Raw genomic sequence first — 24,394 nt, 5'->3', positions numbered from 1 at the left:
CTGATCTGATCGGCGGATTTGATCGGCACAGGCGGGCAGTGGTTATCGATGCATGACACCGCTGATTAGCGATCGCCGATGATGGGATTGGCAGGTTGCAATCGGCGGAGACGAATCGACGTTATCGGCACAGGCGGGCAGTGGTTATTGGTGCATGACACCGCCGATCAGCGATCGCCGATGATCGGATCGACGGGTCATAATCAACGGAGATGAATCGACGTTATCGACATAGACCAGGGGGAAGGAGCGATTGCGATTGGTGATTAAACGTGGACTGTCGATCGCGCATGCTGATCGACAGCGCACGTTACATCACCGGATCGCTATCGGCGGAAACCAAAGGGGCGGGGCCTTTACATATATATGCATGTGACCCGATGGGCTGGACTCGACGACGCTACAAATGATTTCTTATAAAATTTCAAGTTCCCGCCCAAGTAGTTTTCAATGTATTTGGTATATTTTTGTTATATAACGAAAATTACAAAGCGAGCCTGGCATCGCCGATAGCGATAAAGCCCGGACCCGAAAGGGTTCGAGAATGATACTATATAATATTTTAGGTCCGGGGAAAGCCATTTTTCAATGTTTTTTGTGTTTCAACGAAATACAAGGGAAGCCTGGGAGCCTTGCCATTGCAATGAGGGAAGGGAAATTAATAATTTTTGAAGTCTGAAAAGGTCGTTTTTTCACGGTTTTTAGTGTTTTTCACATATTTCAAAAATACAAAGAAATACATAGGCTAGGCCAAATGTGACTTGCGATGGCAACGAGGGCGGACCTGATGGATAACTAAACCATATTTTTGGACTTTTTGAAGTCCAAAATGCACAGTGATGGGCAGGAATTAGCAGTGTTGCAACATTTCACTGTTTATAACCAAAACCGAAATAGTTTGCAGTTTAAAGGGAAACACAAAAGCCCCAAGACCTATTTCGCCATATAACACCGCCTAGGATGCAGTTTGCTGGGAAACAGAGCTCGAAAAGGGAAAAGAGAAGGGCCACAGCAAGCTGCAGCCTGAAACAGATATTTCAGGGAGCATCAACAGCACAGACAATGCAATAGCCACCCCAACAAATGTTATGGAACATCTCTGGCACAGGATAACTCTCAGACAGCATAGCAGACTATCCAAAATATCTGAAAGCGGTTATTCCCCTGTCAGAAGGAGAAAAACTTCCAAACCATGTTTTCCTTCAGGGAATCAAACTGTTAAACAAGACAGAGTGATCGATTACGACCTCTCAAGCCTCAGAAGGCTGAATATCATTGTAAAGGCTATACATATATGAAAACTAGATGTAACAAGGGTTCAACTTCTGGAGATTATTCCTCCTCTGTTCCTTCAAATTTCTCATCTCCATTCTATAAATACAAGCTTCTTTTTCCATTATATTTTCAACATCCATTCTCTTTGCCGTTCTATGCTTGCACTTGAATAGTTTTTTTCATGTTTCGTTTGTGTCTAAGGCTAGATAACTGTTATCTTATCTATGCTTTGATAACTTAGACTTGCAAGCTTCTTTGCTGCCTATAGCTAACCATTCATATGTAGTTATATATGCATCTACCAGTACAATCAGTATCCTCTTTTACTCCCTGTAGCTAGTCATTCATTTATGTTTATGTATGTAATCCGCTGATACAGTCGGTATTCTCCATCTATCCATTAAATCTACAAATTATTGAGCATTAGTGGTTTAAAGCATTGTGTTGTTGAGGGTGTTCATGCATGCCTTGAGTGGGAATAGAGCTGAAATGGTCATTTGACTTGAACCAAACCATCATCCATTCCAATAGTTCTGATAATAATATTGAAGATTATATGTTACCAAGCATCTTCGAGCTGCAACCTAGGAGAGTTTCCTGGAGTGCTAACAATGACCACCGATCTACCCAATACAAGATACTCTGATCATCTGGCTGATGTAGCATGTAATCACAACTCTTCTCGGTTGTACCCTATACCTGCCTAGTCCTTCAGCTCACAATCTGCAACACTTGCCTCTATTAATGTTCCAAGTCCATTTGGCAAGTGAATCTCAACTATCCAATCTGCTCACTAGTTGTGCCTTAGTCCATCAAGGGCACAACACATCGAGAATCCTGTTGAGCGGTTCACAACTCCGTTTGAACAACTCACAACTTCCCACTGCTGCTCCTTAGCTACTTAGGGACTTCTTCCCACTGCAGTCTTCCTGCGCTGCTCCAATGAATACTAACATATGGCAGGAAGGTTTCCACCTGTCACCATCAAATGTTGCTTCTCCAATGATGAACATGGGCTGCAATAAATTTCTCCTCTGACTGATCAAACCTATGAGCTCCAACAAACTGCCTCTCTTAGTAGTCAAGTATCCTTCCCTGCATTGCACTTAGGGCTTCACACTTGGGCACTTTCACACTACCCTCCAACAGGCCTCAAATGCCCAATACATCACCAAACATCTTGTCCTCTAGATCTAATCAATCATCATCAAACTAGAGCTCTAAATATCTGCCATTTTCTCTGCAATAGAGGAGCTATTGTGCAAATCTAGGCACTAATAGATTGTTGTAGCATTTTCCCACTGGTTAGGTCATCTATCCACCTAGGAAACCCTTCCCGTCGGCTGCCAACAAACTTATCCAAATTGTCCTCTCTTAGGACACTACATCACCTAGCATCCATCTATCACCAAGAGACATCTGCAACTCCCTATTGCTACCTTCTTGCCTAGGGTTTTGTGCATGTACCAGTTTGGTTAGGGCACACCAACAACCCAACACTTGTGCCCTAATCTTCTCCAAACATGCCTCTTACTTCAAATGTGGATTCCTAGGTATCCAAGGTGATGTTATAGGACTTGGGCACCTCCACAAAGCTCCCTGCAACACTTAGCTCATACCTGAAGCAATCTTCCCACTCCAACACTACAAACAAGCCCAATATGCAAGGAGAATACCGTTGTAATACTTCAATGCTCCAAGAGAAGGTTGCGTCCAGGTTGGGATATCTTCTCTATGCCTCTCAACCCTCCTAACTTGATCTCCTAACTACTTTTGTAGAAACCCTTCATTGTGGCCCTATAAACAAAAGTGTCCAACTAAAAACCATGCACAAAAAAGTCACTTAACTCACCTAAAGTCTGCGACCTCATCTGCAAGGTAAGACTGCTCCAACATGGTCACAAAACTTCCCTCAAGCCTCCGTACTAGATGCCTCAAAGTTGCGATTTCTTCTCCTAAGAAACACACACCCAAAACAATGAAAGGATCTCCAAAACTCAACTACATGCCTCAACTTCCCTTGCTACAGACTCACACCCTATTTCAGAGCTAATCTAAGATGAATGATGCACTTTTGAAGTTTGGAATAGCCTCACACTCAACCTATTTTTATACTTTTTTCACGTGGGTGTCATAACATCCCTAAAGGGCACATTAACTCACTGGATGACTTGACCTAGTAGGCCTCTTCACCCACAATCAACTTAAAAAATTCATAGCTTGACTTCTACAAATCAGATTCGAGTGATTTTCATTGCGTTCAGTTACTCTCAGAGTCCTCTATCAACTGAATTCATCACATGTAGATGTCCCCTCATGGATTCACACCCATATGATTGGGTGCAAAGCCCATAGGATTAGATTTCATGCCCAAAAGCCATGCATGTGTGCCAACACCTCCACAACCCTCAAGCCTAGGGTTTGGAGTACCTCCCAACCTACAAATCTCAACACTTCCTCCTAGCGACGGGGGTACTTCCAACACTAGGAATTCTCCATCAATACTAGTGACACTAACCCATGTGGCATCCATCACTGCAGCATACTCTGTAGAATGAATGATCAGGGACCAACTGAAGTTTTCTCCACTCTGCCCTAAAAAAACTCCACCAAATTTGGATAACTGGCAGTTAACTCCACTAAACTTGGCTACTCCGCCAGAGTTGGCGCGCTCTGTCGGATTTGTCGGGATCGTTAACGGTTAGCATTAAACATTTGAGGAGTGGTCACATGCGTTGGCGACGAAACTGCTTATGGTTAGGCAAGTGATGGTTAAATAAAAATTTTGAGCTTAGTGGTTAAGAACCACTACGTAGCCCACCCGGTTAGTCCGCTTGGCTGGCAGCGAGGAGACCCGGGTTCAACTCTTGTGGGCTGCAATAATTTTTAACGTAACCACCATTCTTCCAACCAGGGGCCATGTGGCGGCCTTCGAACTTGCCACGTGTCATCCATTGATTGGTCCACATCATACACAGTCAACCTCATGTGCAATCATAGCTTGCCAAGTGTCAAAATCTGGTTGGCCCACAGGGAATATTCCAGAAATATTTTTTTTTAATATTTGCTAAAGTCAAATGTCAACCCTGGTCAACTGATTTTTGTAAACTTCAAACTTGAATAACTTTCACATACAGTGTCAGATTTTTGAACCGTTCACGACGCTGGAATCAGGAAGACGAGATCTATCTGGTCGTTCTGGTTTCAACGAATTCCGAGCAATTCAAAATTTTAGCATTTTTTCCACTTAGGACATGATCACCTAATCACACCTCCCAAATGAGAATCGTTTGGACCCCAAAAGCTCTAGGGAAAGGTATAAATCTGTTTTTAATCATATTTCCTTTGATCATGTAAAGCATGGTAAATTTTCACATAAGCATTGGAAAAGAATTGCATGTTCTTTTTGTGGTTTGTTTAACCATAATATTTCTAGATGTTGGAAAAGAATGGCCACATATAGGAAAATTTTGAAGGAAAGGAGGCAAGAAGCCAAAGTTCCATTGAAAAATGCAAAACATGCTGTCAAGAAGATGCACATGTTGTAGTTATTGCCATAAGCAAGGACATACTGCTAAAAGGTGTTGGACTCTGAATCCAATAATGCTTCCACGAAATTTGCAGAAAGTGGAGAAAGAGTATGGCAAGAATGGAAAGGAATTTTCCATCATTGATATGTGTCAGGATGATGCTCATGTTGATGTCGATGTGCAGTTAAAAGAAGTGCCTTTGATGTGGATTGGAAAGAAATGGTTAGAGTTCTTATCCAATTAAAGTTGCATGTCTTTTGATTAAATGAATTTCTCTGCTAAGGGAATGCAAGTTGCAAGGTTGGAAGAGTGGAGAATCAGTCTCCTCATCTCCATTTTCCGTTATCAGAGAGCTTTTGGGGTCCAAAAGCTTCCCATTTGGGAGGTGTGATCAGGTGATCATGTCTTAAGTGGAAAATATGCTCAAATCTTGAATTGCTTAGGATTGGTTGAAACTTGAATGACCGGATAGATATCGTCTTCCTGATTCCGATGCCGTGAATGGTTCAAAAAACCGACACCGTATGGAGGAGTTATCACATTTTTGAAAATGTCCAGTAAACTGCAATTTTCAAGAAAACTTTGACTTTTGGAAATATTAAAAAAAGAATATTTTGAGGAATATTCTCTAGAATATTCTTTTTGGCTGACGAATCAGGCGTTGCCACGTGGCAGGCCGCCATGTGGCCCTGGAACTATGTTGTAAAATTTTGGTGGATCGAACCCGTGACCACCCGCGGGCAAACCCAATGCTCTGACCGTCTCGCCACGTGGCCCTGGAACAGTGTTGTAAAATTTTGGTGGATCGAACCCGTGACCTCCCGCGGGCAAACCCAATGCTCCATCTGTTTCGCCTATGCGTTGTTTCTTAACAATACATGTCCGTGGGTTATATTTTAATTGTAATGGTTTGCGGTTTGGGGCTAGACCGCCAGCGGTCCCAAATGACGTGGTTACATGCGACGAAGCCGCCGACGGTTACGGTTAAGCCAACCGCCAGCGCATTAATGTTAATCGCCCTATATACCCAGTCACATGTGGAGTCATCTCGGTGGTAACGGTCAGTTAGTTGGCGGTTTCACTGGCGGACCTCTGAAATTGGCGGGTCTATGCCAAAGTTAACTGCAGTTAAGTGCAGTTTGCCAAATTTAGTGGAGGATTGTTAGGGGAAATTGAATAACTAAACTCAGGAGGCAATTTTCGACCTAAGAGGGTGAAAGAAGAGTCTACCTAGACTAATTTGGGCCTTCTGAAGCCATTGGAACAGTCTATAGAAGCTGAAGAAGCCATCTTCAAGGAGATTTTCGTCCAATGAGATTTTGGAGCTCAGGGCCACCAGGGGTTGGAGGCTGTTGCAGGAGCTACCAGTATCCATTCTCAGCAAACAAACAATCGTTCCTGACTGTAATGAACCTTCAGAATCCAATGAAGGTGTTTTCAGAAGCATTTGAAGAATTCTAAAGGCTGAGATGCTGAAGGGAAGTTTCAGGCAGCCTAGTGCCATCCGTGGAGGAAGGCCTAGATCGGGGATGTAGTGCTCGTTTTGAGAAAATGAACAGTCATTTGTTGATATCAGATATGTGTTAGAGACATTAATAGAGGTTTTAAAGACATTTGAAGCATTCTGAAGGAGTTTGTTCCATTCAGAAGCTCAGGGAAGCTCAGTGCACCTGCTGAAGGAATTAAGTCTAAGGGAGCCTAGATCTGTTTACACAAAGAGGACAGCCATGACAAGGATGTAGATGGTTTTTCTAAGCCCATAGGTTCAATCAGTAACCTGCTGGAGTTGAGTGTGGAACTTGTAAAAGAATTCAAGCCATAATCCCAAAGAGCCAAGTCAAGTTGACAAGAGCTCGTAGGAGACGTAGCCCACGAGATCGGGGTGAACTCCTTATTAAATTTGCTGTTATGTGTGATGTTTATTTGCTACATTATATGTATGATATATGTGTTTAATATCAGCTGAAACAAATCAAGTTAAAGCACTTAAACAGATGAAAACAAACCAACACATACACCTGTTTCAAGTACCTAATTCCGCAATTGTCAACATAAGCTAGATCATTTTTGTTTAAGCTTTGGAGTGGGAGGTTCTTGTAAGCATGACAAGTTGTTCAACGCCTCATTTCAGATCAATGAACCTGCAATCTTGGTAGTGACTCTGCCTCATCACATTTGAACTTGAAGATCTCGAACCTCCATAAGGTTGTGTTATCACTCAAAACTTTTCCTTAGAAGTTTTGGAAGAAGGGAAGGCTTCGAGGTAACCACAAACCAAATTTTAAGCATAGGCTCTAGCCAGCCTATGGCTCAGAGAGGGCTCTCTCTATATAATTTAGCTATGTTTGCTTAGATATTAGGCTAGTTCTAGAGTTCAAGGGGGTTTTTGATTTGTATGAAGATCTGGTGGTGGAATCCTTAAAACAGGCTGATAGGTTGATGCCTTTAGGCCATTGGGCAATGGAGTCAAAGAAGGGGCAGCAAAGCTAGAGTTAAATCACTAAAGGGAATGTTCAAGGGGCAAGATAGCAGAGTGAAGTACAAATCCTTGGACTAAATGGTGAAATGAGTCTTAATGGGGGTGAGAGGGCAATCAAGAATCCTCAGACCGAGGCTAAGATGGGAGAACAACAGTGAATCATGAGTAAAGGGCACTTAAGAATCCTTTACTATAGACTAGAGGAGAAACTACAGAAGCTAAGGAGTAGTTAAGAATTCCCTAGCTAAGATAGTTTAAGAGAAAACATTAAGAATGTATAACAGTAAGACAAAGTGCAGTTAAGCAAATTCTGAAATAATATTCAAGTTAAACATTCAGACTTCTGAAACATTTAAGATTATGAAACAACTTTAAGGGAGATAAAACAACACAAGAGAATTACTCATTTGTACTCCACTTTACACATGAATCCCTTGAAATATCTGATCTTTATTCATCAATCCAGCATGCTGGCCCAGTCAGTGATACAAAAGCTTTTACAGTCTTTGAACAAAATTCTATTGAAAGTATAAGAATCCACACCTCATACTTCGAAATATGAAGTATATATACAAAAATATTTATGAAACATCTCAAAACAACTTGAAACTTAATCTAGGGAATAAAAATAGCTTCTTGCATGAAGATAGAGAGAAATGTTGAAATGCTTCATGTTGTCCCTTTTATTGTGGTGTTGCTGGCTATTTCAGTTGAGTTGGAGCCCTTTAAGCTGCTAATATTTGTAGCATTTCTACGCTGGAATCTCCTTTACTTTCATCTTTCAACTGATACTCTTTGACTCTGCTGCTCTGCTTTTATCTGTTTTAACTGGTTGTCTTCATTTAATGTGCAGTAACTTTCTGATGTAAATTTATTACAGTAAATCTGTCATGTTTTCCCACCATTCTGCATCAGGTAGTTTTACATTCATCATCCTTCTATAGATTTCATCCGCCTCTGTGTATTTTGCAAAATTTGGCTTAGTGAAGAACAAGTGTTTCACCTCATGCTCTAGGAAAAACAAGTTCTCCAATGTGTCATATAACACTTTGCCTGTTGGCAGGGCTTTAATGGTTGAAGAACTTGCTTGTTCCTTAGCCAATTTTCTTAGTCTATCTCCATAGTCTAGCTGGGGCATGAGCTTGTCATTGATGACCATAGGACTGGGAAGACCTTTCTCCCTCAAAATCTGAAACTTAGCCATGAACCTATCAATGGCTACCTACATGTTATGGCACTTCTCTTCTAAGTTAAGCATAAGGTTTCTTTTGGAAAGAACCTTCCTAATCTCCATAATGGCCTCAGTCCTATCTTCTATGTTAAGCTCATGGAGCTCATATTTGTTCTTGTTGTTTAGGAAGTGGATGAGTCGATTGGCATCCTATGGTTTTTCCCCTAGTTTTTCCTTTACTTTTTGGATAACTTCAGTAGCTATCTTCACTAATTCTGTCTGCTCAAATATAACTTGAATTGATGGCCAAATATATTGGCCCAGTCTTTGGTTTGTCTCAGTGGTTTCTGTAGTGTTAAATCTTTCTCCAGGATTTTGATTCTCTCACCCATTCTCAGCTCTTTTGTGTTTCTTCTTTTTGCTGGAGTTGGGCAAGTTTACAATCAGTTTCCAGACTTGGTACCTTTTCCTTTAGTCTCTTCATCTTTGTAGCCTGGATAGACATATCTTCCATGGCTTTGACTAATTCTGCTGCTTTCTCTCCCTGTGTACCTGTTGTTGTTGTAGATTCTGCTGTTACTGGCAATGTTGTGGCAGGTGGAGCTGTGGGTGCCAACGATACTACCAGTGTGGAAGGAACCGCTGTAGATAATGTGGTGATGACAATTCTAGAAGTTGTGGACAAGTCACTTTGCTTCGAATGAATTAAAGTGTGCAACTCCTTCTCTGTCTCCTTGAGTTGATCGTTCAGCTTCAGGACCAAGTCCATGAGCTCTTCATGTCCTTGCTGTGCTTCTAGGACTTCCTTTGTATGTCGGTGATGTAACTGGGGTATCTTTAGCTGCTTCTTGAGTGCAATAATGTCATCATTTTTCTTTTTAATCAGCGGCTCTGTAGCTTTGATATCTTTGGGATCATGTCCCATCTCTATGGTCAAGTTTTCCAAGGACTTGATTCTAGTATTCTTGGCCTGTGAGGAGGCCTTCTCCAACTGAAATTGTGCTGATATATTGTTTAGGGAGTTCTGTAATTGGTGGGCAGTAATGGCCTTCCCTATTAATGTGGAGTATATCATCTCCCCTGTTTCCTTGTGTATTTCAATCTGGTCAATGGGATGAATATCCCTTGCCAGTACTTCAGAATCCACCTTTTTGAAATCTGATGCTGCTCTTGGCTGCTGAGTGGTTGGCTTGATGAAATCATCTGCATTTTCCCCTCTTTGATATCAAAAGCTGTCATTACCCTTGTTTGATTAGTGGGGGTTATTTTTAGATATTGGGCATATGTTTGGGCCTTAAGCCTCTCATTTCTGGCTTTGATCTCTTTGTATCTTTCCTTAATATCTTGGTCCTTATCTGTAGGCGTTCTGAAGGAAGATACCTCAACACTGTGCTGCCTCATCAACATCCGAGTCTGTGATGTGGAAGGCTTCTGCACACTCAAAGATGGAGTGGTGGGCCTGCTTCTTTCAACCTCTGTGTTGGTGACCTCCGCTGAGTCATTAGTGAATTCTTGCTCAGAGGCTGGATTGGGCTTTTGCCTTTTGTTTGATTCTTGTTGTACATCAGAAGTAGGCATTCCTAAAGTGGCAACCCCTTCTCTGTTCCTTTCTGGGACCTTCTCCTCATTCTGAGGAGTTTACATGATTGGATGGGAACTTGAAGTAGTTGCTGGTTCTTCTGATGGTTCTGTCCTGGTTGACTGTTCTGGCCTATTTGACTGTTCTGGCACCTGCATGAAAGAACCTTCATCAATTTTTTTTTCCAGATCTATTAATGTGTTTTCAACAACAACTTCATTATTATCCCTGTCTTCTAATGTGTTTTCCACCCATTGCAATTGGTTGGCATACTTTTCTATCTCAGGGATGCGGTGATGGATATAGGGAGCCATCTTGTTTTTTTGCCTTATTTTGCAGATGAAATCCAAGGGATCATATTTCCATATGAAGCTCTGTTTTAATTTTAATCTCTTAAGGATCAGGTATGCCTCCTTTCCAGCTTCTCTGTTATTACAAATAAAAGGACCCAATTGGTCTTTGATCTTGAGTTGGGCTTTCTTTTTGGCTTTAACAAAGTTTACCTAATCTGAATTTATTATCTGCCTGTAGTACTCTAGGGAAAACAACCTCATTGGGAGGTATTTAGGCAGTTTGTATGGGGCCAGCTGGCACCCATAAATCTGATTTCAGTGTGGTTTTGGTACAAGTACCAATATCCCACCTTATGATTGATGTTTAGATGAAGGACTCTCCTAATCTCAGGACTGATTCTTGGTGGAGGGGTTCCACTGAGCATGGTCATCATAGGGTGGACAAAGGAATCTATGAATTCATTGTATGAATAGGGGGAGGAATATTGATGAATCAATGGGGTCTAGAAGATGACTGGTCTTGGTTGGCCCTTGGTGTCCAACTTTTGCAAGGTAAGTGGGAATTTATCTGCTTGGAAGTATAGGAAAAGGTGATACAAGATGAAGGAGTATTTGAAGACTCTCTCATTACTCATTATGAGGAACTGTTCATGCATCCTGTCAGTTATGAATGTGGCAAAGTCATAAATGGTTACAAGAGGCTGTCCTGGGGTATAGATGGACATGAAAGCTAAGATGATTTCATCAATGTATTCACTTGTGGAGTAACCCAAAACACATGATATCATGGATACAATATTTCTGCCCCAAGAAGAAGATATAGTTGCTACATATGGAGGGGGGTCTATGAGTTTTGGATATAAGTCCAACAAGTCTCCAATTGAGAGGGGAGTCAAGTTTTGGCTAGGCTGTAGTTGTAGCATCTCATTTATAGATTTAGTAGTGATAGTGAAAAGTATGGCCTGGTTAGGGGACATGACTGCTCTTTGACTGGGGACATAGTTGGCATGACACATATGTATAATTTCAGGGAAAATGTGGACTTGGGGGAACTGGTACTTGGGAAAATTTGACTCCCAAAGGCCAATTTCATCAACATGGTTCAGGAACTGGTCCCTACTTTGGCAGTGAATTTTGAGCAGGAGCTCTATGACAGAGGTATCTTTTATCTGGAAATCTCTATCAGCTAAGGGAAGGTGGTCCAGGTCTAAGTGGGGTGTAGAGATGGGTCTCACATGCATGGAAATTGGGGCAACCATTCTCAGTTCTTGTGGATTTGAGTATGGGGGAGGTGATTTACGGTATTTTAGGGCAACCGTGTTCAACATGGAGTAGGTTTGAGTCCTTGAGCTTCTTTGATTAATTTTTAGCTTAACTAAGAATACTTAATCATTGGTTTCTTTGAAATTTACAGGGTGTTGGGTGAATACTAGTTTAAATAGCTAGAAATGAGGTAAAATGGTTTTCAACACGGCGACTAGCAACTGCGAATGGTTGAAGGGGTTTTGTATAGGCTGCAAGGTTGTCCGGGCGATTTGTGGCGTCTTTGGAGTGCAATTGGACATGGGTTGACAGCTTCGACATTCGTAGGTGGCGTGCATGTGTATAGAGGTTTACAGTTAAAATTCCAGCGAAAACAAATGATTTGGGGCTTTTTGGCTTTATGTGCGAAAATTCAATTTTGGCGAGTACACGGTGAACAGTGGTCATTTTGTCATGTAGCGGGAGGGCAGTAAACAGTTTCTATCGCACCGCTTTTGGGCGCTCGGTGGTATTTGGGAGGGGCCGCCCAATTCCATTCATCGGTTGACACGTAGCATTGGGGGCTAATGGAAAAACCACTTTTTTGGGCAGGTAAGGGATGGACGTCGGGTTGGCCCGATATGGATGAGGGTTGTCGGATGAGGAGGGAGAAGATCGCATGGTGATCGGGTGGGGAAGTTGCACGGAGGCTAGTGGGGGGCCCGACGGGTGCTTAAATGCAGAGGTATCAGGGTTAATGATGGATTAAGGTGGGATTAAGCCATCAGGGTCATTAGCAGAGGATTTAATAGGGTTTTTCCTAACGTAATTACAGATTGATTGGTTAGTGGGTTTTTTGTCGAGTTGACTATATATTTTAGTTTATATTTAGACTAAGGTGTAGGGTTAATTAATATGTAGGAGTTACATATATACGAGGAAATGGGTTTTATTATCGGAATTTTAATATAATAAATTAGTAGTTAATAAAGAATGGGCGGAAAAGGGACACAACGCACTAAGCAAATGCTTTTTCGTGATTTGAATACTTTTCGCATATTAACATTAATACTTAGGGTGATGTGTTTCGGTGGGTTTTTGCTATGAAAATGTTTTATGCAGGGGAAAAAATGCTTTTCCCAGGAAAAAGTGTTTTATCCTTTAAAAAGGAACATTATTTAGGAAAATGAATGAACTGAAGGGGGGATGAATTTTTATGAGGGTAATTTAGTACTTGATATCCATAAATCATTGAGCCGAAGGTCCGGTCCCTCCAAAAGTCAGATAAATTCTCTAAGCCTCTTTGACTTAAAGGTTTTAAGTACTTTGAACTTTATTTATAGGAAATTAGTTAAGTAAAAGGTGAAATGAATGGAGAAAGTTAATTAATTGACTTTGAAATCCATTTGCATGCTTGATTGTTCATTCATATCTGGAATTTTTATGATGAGAATGATAAATATGCTTTTGTCTAATCAATCATCATACTTCTGCAACCTTTCTCCTACTTACCCATTTACTTTTCCTACCATTTTTACTTCACTTTATTAGGGTGCATTTGAGCTAGAAAACCCTTATCAAATATTTTTCTTTTTCTTTACAATAGTGAACTAACTAAATCTAACCTTATTACATTCAAGGGCTTAGATTAAATAGTTGAGCTTCTTTTATTTACTCTACCTATCTAATTATCTGCCAAAGTTACACTGTTTGGCCAGATTTTTATTCTCTACCTATAGACATGAAATTGAAAACATGAAATAACCAAGTTTAAACATTTTGACTATCATGGATTGTGGCAAGGATCACAAGCTACACACAATCTTTTATTATGCATAAAAGTAAATAGGAGTGGCATTTTGGCTTGCTCACTTTCATGGTCTTTTTCCTTTTCTTGGGGTTCATATTTTTTCATCCTTTTTGACCTTTTTGTTCTTTTTGTCCTTTGATTATTCTTTTAGGACATACCCTCTTTACATTTTTTAATTTTTTGAATATGGAAAACATTTGCAAAAGCAAAGGTATGTACAATATTACAAGGTTTAATCTCAGTCATTCAAAATTATGACTCCTATTGGTATAGGAACCTAATAGTGGCTCCACTTGGGGATGGCATTTCTTGTTGAAATGTCAAGAACTTTGTAGATCAATGGCCTTCTGAATTGTTGTGATATTACCTTGCAACTTTTCCCTTTTATGTTTCTGCATTATCACTGTTTATGACAGTAAAACTTTTAAAGCTTAGGGCCTTCTCTTCGGGATTCAACTTTAAAATTACCATCCAATCAACTCTAGACTTTTGAAAGTAAAGTATGTACCAGTGATAAGTGAAATTAGTAACTAGGTTCAATATAGTGTTTGAGCATTCGACCATTCACTGGTCCTCCTCCTTCTTTAGTACCATCTAGTCCTTTAAGGAAGAAAGCATTGTTCCCTCTGTAAGCATAGATGATATAGGGGCCCTTCCATAGGAAATCAAATTTCCCATGCTTACCCTTATCTTCCCTTCTCGAGTCCCACTTGAGTACTTTATCACCTAAGTAGAAATCATCTGCTTTGGTCCTTCTGTCAAAAATCTTTTTGATCTTTTCCTGCACAAGTTGAGATCTGATGTAGACCTCTTCTCTGGTTTGCTGGAGATGAATAGTCTGGTTTATTCTCCTCTAGATATCATTTGGTTCATATTGCAGTTCTTGGAGCATCTTCATCACTGGTACTCCCAAAGAGGATGGAAAAATAGCTTCCATGCCATACACTAGCTGATAGGGGGATGTACCAATTGACTTCTTGGTGGTCAGTCTGTCAGCCCATAAGGCTTTGACTAACTTCTTGTTCCATGTTTTCTTATTATCTTCCAGTAACTTCTTAATAATGTTCACCGGGCTCTTATTTGAAGATTCAGTTAGTCCATTTCCTTGAGGGTAGTAGATTGTAAAATGACCTAGGGTGATATGATACTTATTGAAAAATTCTATCATTCATTTGGATTTAAAAGTTGTTGCATTATCAGTGATGAGCTTGGTTGGGCATCCAAATCTAGACAGAATGTTGGCTTCAAGGAAGTTAATAATAATAGTATTTGTGGCTTGCCTTGAAGGTATGGCCTCTATCCATTTTGTGAAATAATCTATGGCTGTGAAGATCTACTTATGTTGGGCAGAGGAGGGCGGGTGAATTTCAACAATGAAGTCTAAACTCCATTGTTGAAAAGGTACTTCAACAGTGATTGATTTAAGGGGTAATGGTAGAAGTTTTCTTTTTCCTTCAAAAATTTGGCACTTGTGACAAGAGGTCACAAACTTCTTGACATCAGAGAATAAAGTTGGTCAGTAGAACCTACCCTTAAGATTTTATTTGCAGTGGTTCTCCAATAGAGGTGTCCACCATAGTCACTTGCATGAAAGTCTTGTAGAAATTTGTAAGCCTCATCTTTTATCAAACAGTTAAGGAGAATCCCTTCATGATCTTTCCAAAACAAAGCATTATCAAGTATACAAAATTTCAAAGATTTTATTTTTAAGAACCTACCTTTGGTTCTAGATAATCTATGAGGAGCTTGTAATTTTTGTAAAATGTAGATGATATCAACATACCATGGTGATTCAACAAAGGCTTGACTGATCGGTGGAGTCGCCATCTCCTCTCCTTCATCTAGTGCAACAATAAAGTTTATGTCTAAGGCCTGACAGTTCGACTCAGCCATAAGTTTAGCTAAGCCTTGGCCTTTGATTAACTTTGTGGGTTTGATCTCTATATCATACTCTAAGATAGTAGTAGTAGACAGGACATGAAATAGACTCCAAGAATGAAAGGGTGACTCATCACAGATGCTCTAAACAAGGGTGACTTGATGATGCTGCCACACAGACTGGGCCTGGTGGGGACCATCCAAACATCAATAAATGAGTGTTACTCATGACGAAAATCGACATATGGTATGAAAAGTAATTAAGAGGAGGTGGACGTCAAAGTACAAGTGTCACTTTATGACGAAATTTGATTTTGAGAGGCGACGAAGTGACCTTTCATGGAAAAATGGCTTCCTGGTGAAGTGTCAAATCATAAAAAACTGAGGAAGACCCATTATAGAACTTGGTGAGAGCTTTCCAATGGTGCTGACGGTTTGTCAAACTGAGCTACGGTGTAGTTGCAATGGGCAATAGAAAAATTTGGGATTTTTCTATGAAATGACGTTTTCCCTCCAAGTCAGATTCATTTGCTAAGTGAGCTGTGGTGAATTTGGAGAGGAGGAAAAGGCCCTAAATCTTGTGGAGATCGTAGCAGACAAACCGACTGTCAGAATCAGGATCTGCGACTTTAAGGTAGGTGGCCTTACTCATCTCTTCAATTTCATTGGTTTATTCCCCGATTTTTGGCACCTATCAGCTCCCTGAGAGACTCTTGCTCATGTTGACGGTCACATCCTTCTTTTTGGACCTAGAAGTGCAATCTGGCTTGCTGGAAACAACTCGAAACCTACGAGTTTGCACTTTTTGGGCTAAACACTGCGATTTGGCGCTGGAGAGAGGGTTGGTCTGCTAGACTGGTGGGGGTTGTAGGTTGATCAGTGTAGCCCATTGTTTTGTTCTATGAACTAACAAGACATGTGGTGTTTTGCAAGCATGGTAGAGCTGAAAATTAACTGGCGTGAACGAGACTTGGATACTCTTTGATCTGAGATCTAGGGGGATCAGGTGGTTTGAGGGGCATTGGATCGTTATGGGGTTCTCAAGTTAGTAGAGAACCCACAGATGAGGGCAGGTGAGCCCTTTCTATCGAGAATTGTGAGATATTGGGATCCAGACCAGTTGGTCTTTGTCGTGCAGGGGCACAAGATCAAGATCACATTACAGGATATTTACTTTTTGACCAGACTGCCACCCCTTAGAGTGGTGGGGGATATTCATCTGGTGTTACCTCATGGGAGGAACATTACTGAGTTTGTGGAGTGCCATTGTCGACGGGGTGTTAGTGTCAAGGGCACGACTATCCTGCTTGTTGATATAGAGAGGCTAGAGACACAGGTTGTGGCCGTAGTTGTGCTATGGGTCTTGGGCAGCCAAGCATTCCATCACATCACTGGTGGGAAAATGATGTTAGTTGAGAGTGTTTTGGTCGGGACCTACTATGGGTGGGCCTAGATGATGTCGTCATCAGTGAAATGACAGTTGAGTCTTTGCAAGAGGCAGGTGAACCGTGACTGCACTTTTGGTACAGTACTGTGTGTGTTCTTCTTTGAGAAGATACCCACTATTGTCCTCATGTATAGATCCGAGAAAGAGGCCCACAGGAGCCTAGGATGTGCCGTTGGGGGCAACTACTGCGGATAGGAGGAGGAGGAATCAGACGAGTGTTCTGATCCGAGTTTTTCGCACATTGGGATCAGATGCCCCTTTACATTGACAATTACCCTTATAGTGGGATGAACTATCAGGGGGATTTTGACTTGCCACTTCCGCTTGGGAATGCATGGGAACCAGACAGTAAGTATTAAGTTGCTATGTTTTATGGTGCATTTTATATTTCTATCACATGTATATGGTACCGACTGTGAAACATGTTGTATGTAGACATAGCATCGGTAAAGACAACAGGATATGCAGGCCGAGTTGCAGCGCCTGGGGCTACAGATCGGGGGACATCATCATCACAACAAGGTCTAGAGGATATTGCGTTGCTCGCTAATTTGCATTGTAGGTTTGATGTACTTTTGACTGGAGTTTCAGAGCACGAATGGAATGAATTAGAGGATCAGTACGCAGATGAGTGCAGAGGTCTTCCCTCAGAGTGGCGAGGTATCGTGTGGCGCGTGGTGATGGCAGGTTAGGAAATACGTGATCTATGTGTAGGTGGAGCAGAGCCTTTGGTGCAAGATCCGCTGGATAGTGACTAGATGCAGGGACGTGTGTGCCATTGATTGTGATTTTTGTAACATGTTGTGGCCATGTCGGATGTATTTAGAGCTATGGCTCCAAACACTTTTATGATACATAATATGATTATGCATTTTATATGACGATGATGGTTTGCCATTTTTTTCTTATGGTTATCTTCTATGGTATACATGTGATAAATGCCAATCTAGAATGTTGTTTGTGATGATATCTACATAGTGATTTTGGGCTCTAGGCACAAGACTAAATGTAATGGTTTCAAATTCATGTACCAATAGCTTCACTCGTAGATATTTTCTAAATAGGACTTGGTTATGCACATGATACACAACATTCAATTGCATGACAAGTAGCAAGGAATCTAAACAAACATGAAGATGAAGGATGCGATGAGCGAGGGCATCTACTAACAAACCTATCACTGCATCATATTCGTCCTGATTATTGGTGGAAATTCCAATGCACACGCCATTTGAAAGGAATAACGTATGCAAGGGGGTAAAAATGACCTAGGCTGCTGAGGCTAGATTCCGGGAGAAGCGAATCGCACCATCGACATGACCAATATACGGTGTGGATGATGGATCCATCTGAAAGGTGTAAAAGACAACTGATGATATGATGCAATCTACCTAACTTCATGGCAGAAATAAAGACAGGCAAATCAAAGGGATGTGCTATGATCGGAATTTCTTGAGGTAGAGCGCATGGGGTCGACTAGGATAGATATAACCTTCAAGGCGAAGTTCTTGACACGATTTCTGTCAAGTATGGATAAGATTCTGGCCTTCCAGATTGCGAAGTTCGACGCTCTGTCCAGTCTATCCTAGTCTCTTATTTCATGCAGTGCCATGGTGCTTTTCTACTTCCCTCCTGGAAGTTCTCTGTTCGACTCCTCCGAGTCTCTACTTCCCATCTGGAAGTTCTCTTCTGGACTCCCTCTGAGTCCCGATTTCCCTCCTGGAAATCCTTTTGCCACTGTCGAGATGTCCCCTACTCTGATCGTCTTTTGCAACCGCACCATTGATCCAGGTTCCTTGGCTAAAAAATCTCAGTAGCAACTCCCTTCTCTTGGCCTTGCTCTGTTAGGTACTGTTTTGACTACAATACCTCACCAGCTCCACTCTGCAATATTCCCATAGCCTTCTAAACCCCAACAACCTGATGGTGAGGGCTCCTAGGCTATGCACAATCCCGACACCAACAACCCGACCTCCTTAGCCAACTGTGTCATCCCTCCCAACTTCTGTGTGGCTCTGCCTGAGGCTCCCTTTGCCTTCCTTAGCCTCTGCGCTGTCTCTTCCAGGCACACCTTGATGACGCAGGCACTATGTCACCCTTCCCTTGTTGCTTCTCTGCTAGAAACAACTTCTGTCACCTCGGGACAAATGTTTTTTCTGCTATTACTCTGCTCGACTGATGTTCTCAGTCCTCCTGTGATCTGCAATCATGCTCCAAAACCATGTTGAAGTTTTGAAGTCTACTTAGTTAGAAACCCTCCATGCACTTTATCTGATTTATTCCTACCTACTTGTTATGTTACTTAACAAGTTATTTACAATGTAAATACTGAAAATAAACACTAGTGCATGCTCAACATATCAAAGATCAACAACTTAAGGAAACAGAAACAATCACACCATATTACACCATTATTTTTGGACCAATGTCCCCAGAAAAATCCAATGTGGGAAAACCGGTGCAACTATCTGAGGGTTTTCTTATTAAGCAATATCAGAGTACAATCTAGGTGCCGAAACTAGCCTACCCAATAGAGGATTTCCTTAGCAGTAATACCTCTCAGTTTCTGACAAATTTCCCGGCTGAAACCCCAGATAATCCTTCTGGCAGCTCCTCAGCACCAATCTGCCCTAGAAACCCCAGCATTAGCCTTTTCTGGACTGCGTTAACCCCTCTCTGCCTAGTGCTAGCCCTACGTCACCCCGGATGGGTCTGCATCAGCATTAGGAGGCCCTGCATCAGCGTTCTAGCCCTCTGTGTCCACAACGCTGGCCTCTCTAAGGCTCTGCGCAGCTCCTAACTGCCTCTGCGTGGCCCTGCGTGAGCCCTGGATGGCTATGCGTCCCTTTCCCCGGCTACTACACTGCTCTCCCGCCACTATCTTTGCCTCTTTGTTCTTCTGTACTCAATGCCCCTTAGTTGCAACTCCCGATCACTAATTCTATCTCTCTTAGCAAACCCCGCTCTAGAGAATAGAATGATTGATCACTCTGGTGTACTCTCGAAGTGACCCTCAAGCCTCCTCTTATACTTTTCCTTTTGAATATCAATGGCCGAGATTAAGCCTCTAATCAACGACTAAGATTATATTTGGCTTGATCCATGTATTTTGGACCATTCTAACATAATTTCATTTTAATCCACATTAATATTTTATTTTCCCTAAGTTTAGACTTAGGGACTCCATTAAAAATATTAATTATTTTAATATCTCCTGAAATGTTTAGAATCTACCCAACCCCTTTCTGATTATTGAAGATGTCTTGTGCCCCAACCTCTCCACCAAATTTCGTGGCTAGAGCACATCCGATGCTACCCCAAATCAACACAAATTAATTATGACAATGATCTTAGCAAGGTCCACCATTAATCCTTGTTTGCACACCACATGACCCAGCAAGATTCCAAAAGGGATGCAGAACAAGCATTTCTTCAAGTTTAGCATAATCTGATACCTTCGGCATGTATCCAACATCAAGCACAAACTGGCTACATGGTGGTTTACAAGCCCAAACACTGTCCAATCATCGAAATATACTTCCAAGAATTTGTGAATGAATTCCTTGAACGCCGCGATGACTACATGTGAGAAGATCATCTGCGCATTCTTAAGTCCAAAAGGAATCACTATATACTGGAAACATCCTCATTCTGTCGCGAAGGTGGTCTTACTCGTCTTTTGGCGCGACCTTAATCTGATGGTACCCTGAGAACCCATCAGTGAAGGAATATGCTTCCTATGCTCCCACATTGTCCAGTACTTCATCAGTAAATGGTTTCGGGAAGGGATCATGGACACAGGCCTTATTAATCTTTCTTAGATCTACGCAAATTTGTATCTCTCCTCTCGGCTTCTTCTCCTAGACTACCATTGGGCTCACCCAATTGGACTCCTCCACTGGGTCAATAATGCCTGCTTCCAGCATCTTATCCAGATCTAAGCGTACCTTTTCTTTATACTTGGGATTAAGGCGGTATGGCCTCTTTTTGATTGGCTTCGCGTCCGGCTTCAAGGTAATATTCATTATGCCTAAGTCTCCTATGATACCTTTCAGGTATGAAAATTTGGTAGGGAATAAATCTTGATATTCGTGGAGCAACTTAGCAACCTTATCTACTGTGGCATCATCCCAATAATCTCCAATGTTCACAAATTTTGGCTCCGCCTCTGTGCCAATGTTCACTTGTCTAGTCTTCAATGGTGCAGTGATGTTTGGATTCTCTATCTGTGGTCCCTTAACTTCGCAGTGGCCTTCTGCCTCTGGGATGTTAATATTCCTTGGATCCTCATCATCTTCTTCAGCGGTCACATTATAGCACTCCAGCGCATGGCACAGCTGGGTGCTCCAATTTGGTTGAATCAATTCTAAAGGATCCTGCGGTATTCTGAAGATTGCTGCCTTAACCTCCTGCAACGCTTCATCGATGCTTTCGAACCCATCCTCAAAGTTGAAGGTCATAAAAAATCCTTCTCTTAAGATGTCCCACTCTGTGGTATCGTGGCGGAGCTTTGTTTCTAGGTACCAATTCATAAGAATGATATCCAAAGTGTGACAGAAAATATGCACCCACTCTAGTTGCGGCTCCGTTCCATAAACTTTAGTCCATTTTGTTAAATGATCACGCGGATCATTTCTTCCATCATATTTTTCAGTTAGCCAAACATTCGGGCGACCAACCTGCAATCTCATCATTCTTCTGTACTCGCACCATTCATCAAAACTGTCTTTATGCGTACCCCACCACCATGCAGGCGTAGCGTGCAGCTCCAAATCCCGTGCTTGGAAGCGATGTTTCTCAGGAATTTTGTTTCTTAGGTCCATATAATACTAGTGATTCCCCCATTACTATTTTCATTGTAGCCCTTATTGTTATTATTGTGCCCTTATTGTCCCCATATTGTTATTAGTGTGCCCCATAGAAACCCACTATTGTTATTGTTGTGCCCTTATGTTATTACTATTATGTCGGCATGATTATATTGTGATCCCTTATACTCTTATATATATAATAGAGGTTTAATCATTTGTATCATCCAAGAATTGTTCATTTGTGTAATGCAAAGGAGGTTTCCTCCTCAAAGAGGCTGAATTCTAAGGTGTTGAAAATCCCCACATCCATAAAGCATTTGCGAGGATTTCTCGGCTTGACAGGGTATTATCACAAGTTTGTTAAGAATTATGGGAGAATAGTAGCACCTCTAACAACATTATTGAAGAAAGATGCATTTTCATGGACTCCAGAAGCAACAAAGGCCTTCGAACATCTTAAAGAAGCAATGTGCCAAGCACTGGTCTTAGCTACACCGGACTTCACCTTTATTGTGGAATGTGATGCTTCAAGAAATGGAATTGGTGTTGTTTTAATGCAAGATGAAAGACCCATTGCTTTCGAAAGTCATCATATCAAAGGAAAGTATTTACACAAAGTTATTTATGAGAAGGAAATGTTGGCAATACTACATTCATTTAAGAAATGGCGACCCTACCTAATGGGAAGACACTTCAAGGTGAAAATGGATCATGATAGTCTTAAATACTTTTTAGAGCAAAGATTATCCTCTGAAGAGAAAAAAAATGGGTCACAAAGATGTTGGGTTATGAATTTGAAATCATCTGCAAAGAAGGGAAGCAAAATGTTGTGGCAGATGCACTCTCAAGAAAGGATGAGGATGTGGAAGCATTGTTGTGCGCCATTTCTATTATCCAACCAAATTGGAGAAACTAAGCAAGTGATGAATGGAAGAATAACGAAGAAGTGTGGGCACTCATTCAAAAGATACAACAATATCCCAGTACATCTAATACATTTAGCTGGAAAAATGATTCGTTATTGTACAAAGATCGCTTATACCTATGTAAGAATTCCCAACTCAAACAAAAAATTCTTATGGAATTGCACACTTCTCCCTTAGGAGGGAACTCAATATTTTTAAAAACTTACCACAAGATTAAGAAGGAGTTTTTTTGGGATGGCCTTAAATCAGATATTCAAAAGTTTGTGGCGGAATGTTTGGTTTTCAACAAAATAAAGTTGAAACAATTAAGACCCTAGGTCTATTACAACCTTTATCCATTCCAAGCCAACATTGGGAGGAGGTTTCAATGGATTTTATCACAGGTTTACCCAAGTCTGAAGGAAAGAATGTCATCATGGTGGTAGTTTATAGACTTACCAAGTATGCACACTTTTGTTCATTATCGCATCAATTTAAAGCCAATACAGTTTCTACTGCATTTATGGAAACAATTCAAAAGCTACATGGAAACCAAAAGATTATTGTAAGCGACAGATATCCCATTTTCACTGGAAAATTTTGGACATAATTATTTTCTTGTCTCCGTACTCAGTTAGCTCATAGCTCATCTTATCATCCTCAAGCTGATGGGAAAAATGAGATAGTAAACAAATGTTTGGAAGGATATCTTCGTTTCTTTGTATCTAATAAACAAACACAATGGGTCAAATGGTTGCCTCTGGCTGAATGGTAGTATAACACTTCCTTCCATACTGCAGCAAAAATGACCCCATTTATGGCACTTTGTGGATATCATCCACCATCCATCACATCATATTTAAGAGAAAATTCTAAGGTTCAAGCAGTGGAACATCACATCGAGCATCAACAACAAGTTCTCCAACTCTTAAAGGATAACCTCACATTGGCGCAAAATAGAATGAAACAATAGGCAGATCAACATCGCAGCCAAAGAAGTTTTGATGTAGGTGACTGGGTATTCCTACAGCTACAACCATATAAGCAAATGTCCCTCAAGCAAGCTAAGAAGGATAATAAATTATCACCAAATTATTATGGTCCGTACAAGGTGTTGCAAAAGATTGATACTATGGCATACAAATTGGAGCTTCCTGCAGCTTCCCGAGTGCACCCAGTTTTCCATGGTTCATGTTTAAAGAAGGTTATAGGTGACAAGCTCACAGTTCAAACAATATTGCCGAAACTTAACGAGGAAGGAAAAACCATATGGGAACCGGAAGCAGTCACAGAAACAAGAACTCGACAACTACGAAATCGATCAATTTCAGAGTATCTCATCAAGTGGAAGAACTTATCCGCTAAAGATTCCACATGGGAGGGTGAGAATTTTACATAGAAGCATCCAGAACTACTCAAGCGTTGAGGACAACACTTTTTGGAAGGAGAGGAGCATGTTAGGTCCCTATAATATTAGTGATTCCCCCATTACTATTGTCATTGTAGCCCTTATTGTTATTATTGTGCCCCTATTGTCCCCATATTGCTATTAGTGTGCCCCATAGAAACCCACTATTGTTATTGTTGTGCCCTTATGTTATTACTGTTATGTCGGCTTGATTATATTGTGATCCCTTAGACTCATATATATAGAAGGGAGGTTTAGTCATTTGTATCATCCAAGAATTGTTCATTTGTGTAATGTAAAGGAGGTTGCCCCCCGAAGAGGTTGAATTCTAAGGCGTTGATCTATCTTTTCTATCTTTTTGTGAGTTGGTTTCATAACAATGCGGCTCCATTCCATAAACCTTAGTCTATTTTGCTAATGATCGTTCAGATCATTTATTCCATCATATTTTTTAGTTAGCCAAACGTTTGGGTGACCAACCCGCAATCTCATCATTCTTTTATACTCACACCATTCATCAAAAATGCCTTTATGCGTACCCCACCACCATGCGGGCATAGCATGCA

General features: G+C 41.1%; 1 protein-coding gene across 1 annotated transcript in view; it reads left to right on the top strand.

Moving 5' to 3' along the window:
• The window catches only part of LOC149208942 (uncharacterized), a 122,270-nt gene extending 104,874 nt beyond the window's left edge, over nt 1–17,396 (top strand). The window contains exons 5-6 of the mRNA XM_089398464.1: nt 16,956–17,052; nt 17,140–17,396. Of these exons, the coding sequence (XP_089254590.1) occupies nt 16,956–17,052; nt 17,140–17,396 (354 nt within the window). The remainder of the gene's footprint in view (nt 1–16,955; nt 17,053–17,139) is intronic.
• The last annotated feature ends 6,998 nt before the right edge of the window (nt 17,397–24,394 follow it).

Source organism: Pinus tabuliformis, chromosome 1_2 (assembly GCF_031772625.1).
Source record: "Pinus tabuliformis cultivar Carrire ecotype Pingquan chromosome 1_2, CPIR1, whole genome shotgun sequence".
NCBI lineage: Eukaryota > Viridiplantae > Streptophyta > Pinopsida > Pinales > Pinaceae > Pinus > Pinus tabuliformis.
The sequence above is the reverse complement of the archived record's forward strand: the minus strand, read 5'-3'. Positions and strand labels throughout refer to the sequence as shown.